Raw genomic sequence first — 3,698 nt, forward strand, 5'->3', positions numbered from 1 at the left:
CCGAGGGCTACCAGGAGGGCCCTGGTGACCTTCCCTGGCACCCGAGGGGCTACCAGGGGGGCCCCTCCCGACCTTCCCTGGCACCCGAGGGCTACCAGGAGGGCCCTGGTGACCTTCCCTGACCCCGTTAATGAACCCCACAGGAAAGGTCGGCTGTGACCTTTCACAGGGCGCCCCCCACCCCCCATAAACAAGATGGTGCAACAGCCTCAGCGTCAGCCTGGCCATTATCGACCCAACGTCCGGGGGCTTGAAGGGGGAGTTTACCCCTCTCTCTGGTAGGGTGGCTTGGCACCTTCTTGGCCCGGGATGAGTGTGTGTTTTACCCATATCTTGAGGCGCTGAGTTCACGCTGTTTTTGTTGTTCTTGTTGTTTGTTTGTCTCCATACGTGATTGTATGGTGATTGTTGCTCGTGTTCTTGGTGATTGTTGTCCGTGTTCTTGGTGATTGTTGTCCGTGTTCTTGGTGATTGTTGTTCGTGTTCTTGGTGATTCTTGTCCGTGTTCTTGGTGATTGTTGTTCGTGTTCTTGGTGATTGTTGTCCGTGTTCTTGGTGATTGTTGTTCGTGTTCTTGGTGATTGTTGTTCGTGTTCTTGGTGATTGTTGTCCGTGTTCTTGGTGATTGTTGTTCGTGTTCTTGGTGATTGTTGTTCGTGTTCTTGGTGATTGTTGTTCGTGTTCTTGGTGATTGTTGTTCGTGTTCTTGGTGATTGTTGTCCGTGTTCTTGGTGATTGTTGTTCGTGTTCTTGGTGATTGTTGTTCGTGTTCTTGGTGATTGTTGTCCGTGTTCTTGGTGATTGTTGTCCGTGTTCTTGGTGATTGTTGTTCGTGTACTTGGTGATTGTTGTCCGTGTTCTTGGTGATTGTTGTCCGTGTTCTTGGTGATTGTTGTTCGTGTTCTTGGTGATTGTTGTTCGTGTTCTTGGTGATTGTTGTCCGTGTTCTTGGTGATTGTTGTTCGTGTTCTTGGTGATTGTTGTCCGTGTTCTTGGTGATTGTTGTCCGTGTTCTTGGTGATTGTTGTTCGTGTTCTTGGTGATTGTTGTTCGTGTTCTTGGTGATTGTTGTTCGTGTTCTTGGTGATTGTTGTTCGTGTTCTTGGTGATTGTTGTCCGTGTTCTTGGTGATTGTTGTTCGTGTTCTTGGTGATTGTTGCTCGTGTTCTTGGTGATTGTTGTTCGTGTTCTTGGTGATTGTTGTCCGTGTTCTTGGTGATTGTTGTCCGTGTTCTTGGTGATTGTTGTCCGTGTTCTTGGTGATTGTTGTTCGTGTTCTTGGTGATTGTTCATGTTCTTGGTGATTGTTCATGTTCTCGGTCTTAATTCACTAGTTCTCAGTGTCCTTGTTCTCGGTGTCCTTGTTCTCCGTGTCCTTGTTCTCAGTGTTTGTTCTTGTTGGCTTTCACTAACCTTGATTGTGTTCATTGTCGTGTTTTTGTTAGCGTCGTCGTCACTGTTTGTGTGTTTGTTCCTTAGCGTCGTATAATGAGTCACTATCCTTGCTATAATTGCCACAGTGTGTTTGTTTTGTTGTCATTGTTTGTGTCAGCAACTGTTGTTGTTGAAGCTCTTGGGTCCCGCCTCTCAACCCTGCTATCGACTGGAGTCTGTATCCACCAATTTTTACCGTTGACCGTTACTCTGTTCTTACCGTTGACCGGTACTCTCTGTTCTTACCGTTGACCGGTACTCTCTGTTCTTACCGTTGACCGGTACTCCCTGTTCTTACCGTTGACCGTTACTCTCTGTTCTTACCGTTGACCGTTACTCTGTTCTTACCGTTGACCGTTACTCTCTGTTCTTACCGTTGACCGGTACTCTCTGTTCTTACCGTTGACCGGTACTCCCTGTTCTTACCGTTGACCGTTACTCTCTGTTCTTACCGTTGACCGGTGCTCTCTGTTCTTACCGTTGACCGTTACTCTGTTTTTACCGTTGACCGGTACTCTGTTCTTACCGTTGACCGGTACTCCCTGTTTTTACCTTTGACCGGTATTCTCTGTTCTTACCGTTGACCGGTACTCCCCGTTTTTACCTTTGACCGGTACTCTCTGTTCTTACCGTTGACCGGTACTCTGTTCTTACCGTTGACCGGTACTCCCTGTTCTTACCGTTGACTGGTACTCCCTGTTTTTACCTTTGACCGGTACTCTCTGTTCTTACCGTTGACCGTTACTCTGTTCTTACCGTTGACCGGTACTCTCTGTTCTTACCGTTGACCGGTACTCCCTGTTCTTACCGTTGACCGGTACTCCCTGTTCTTACCGTTGACCGGTACTCTCTGTTCTTACCGTTGACCGGTACTCTCTGTTCTTACCGTTGACCGGTACTCTGTTCTTACCGTTGACCGGAACTCCTTGTTCTTCTTGTTGACCGGTACTCTCTGTTCTTACCGTTGACCGGTACTCCTTGTTCTTCTTGTTGACCGGTACTCTCTGTTCTTACCGTTGACCGGTACTCCCTGTTCTTACCGTTGACCGGTACTCCCTGTTTTTACCGTTGACCGGTACTCCCTGTTCTTACCGTTGACCGGAACTCCCTGTTTTTACCGTTGACCGGTACTCTCTGTTCTTACCGTTGACCGTTACTTTCTGTTCTTACCGTTGACCGGTACTCCCTGTTCTTCTTGTTGACCGGTACTCTGTTTTTACCGTTGACCGGTACTCCCTGTTCTTACCGTTGACCGTTACTTTCTGTTCTTACCGTTGACCGGTACTCCCTGTTCTTACCGTTGACCGGTACTCCCTGTTCTTACCGTTGACCGGAACTCCTTGTTCTTCTTGTTGACCGGTACTCTGTTCTTACCGTTGACCGGTACTCCCTGTTCTTACCGTTGACCGGTACTCTGTTCTTACCGTTGACCGGTACTCCCTGTTCTTACCGTTGACCGGTACTCCCTGTTCTTACCGTTGACCGGTACTCTGTTCTTACCGTTGACCGGTACTCCCTGTTCTTACCGTTGACCGGTACTCTGTTCTTACCGTTGACCGGTACTCCCTGTTCTTACCGTTGACCGGTACTCCCTGTTCTTACCGTTGACCGGTACTCTGTTCTTACCGTTGACCGGTACTCCCTGTTCTTCTTGTTGACCGGTACTCTGTTTTTACCGTTGACCGGTACTCCCTGTTCTTACCGTTGACCGTTACTTTCTGTTCTTACCGTTGACCGGTACTCCCTGTTCTTACCGTTGACCGGTACTCCCTGTTCTTACCGTTGACCGGTACTCTGTTCTTACCGTTGACCGGAACTCCTTGTTCTTCTTGTTGACCGGTACTCTGTTCTTACCGTTGACCGTTACTCTCTGTTCGTTCCGTTGACCGGTACTCTCTGTTCTTACCGTTGACCGGTACTCTCTGTTCTTACCGTTGACCGTTACTCTGTTCTTACCGTTGACCGGTACTCTCTGTTCTTACCGTTGACCGGTACTCCCTGTTCTTACCGTTGACCGGTACTCCCTGTTCTTACCGTTGACCGGTACTCCCTGTTCTTTCCGTTGACCGTTACTCCCTGTTCTTACCGTTGACCGGTACTCTCTGTTCTTACCGTTGACCGTTACTCTCTGTTCTTACCGTTGACCGTTACTCTCTGTTCTTACCGTTGACCGTTACTGTTGTTGTTGTCTTTGTTTTGTTGCTTTTTGTTTAGTCATTAACAAATCTGTGTTTTTTTCGTGTATTTTATTGTTTTTGTTCATG

At 48.1% G+C, this 3,698-nt stretch overlaps 1 protein-coding gene across 1 annotated transcript; it reads right to left on the bottom strand.

Moving 5' to 3' along the window:
- Positions 1–322: 322 nt before the first annotated feature.
- LOC138362765 (GATA zinc finger domain-containing protein 14-like) lies at positions 323–1,312 on the bottom strand. Its single transcript, XM_069321320.1, has one exon. It carries the CDS (start codon positions 1,310–1,312, stop codon positions 323–325), a length of 990 nt encoding a protein of 329 aa, XP_069177421.1.
- Positions 1,313–3,698: the final 2,386 nt, after the last annotated feature.

The sequence above is a fragment of the Procambarus clarkii genome, chromosome 9 (assembly GCF_040958095.1).
Source record: "Procambarus clarkii isolate CNS0578487 chromosome 9, FALCON_Pclarkii_2.0, whole genome shotgun sequence".
NCBI classification, from domain to species: Eukaryota; Metazoa; Arthropoda; class Malacostraca; order Decapoda; family Cambaridae; genus Procambarus; species Procambarus clarkii.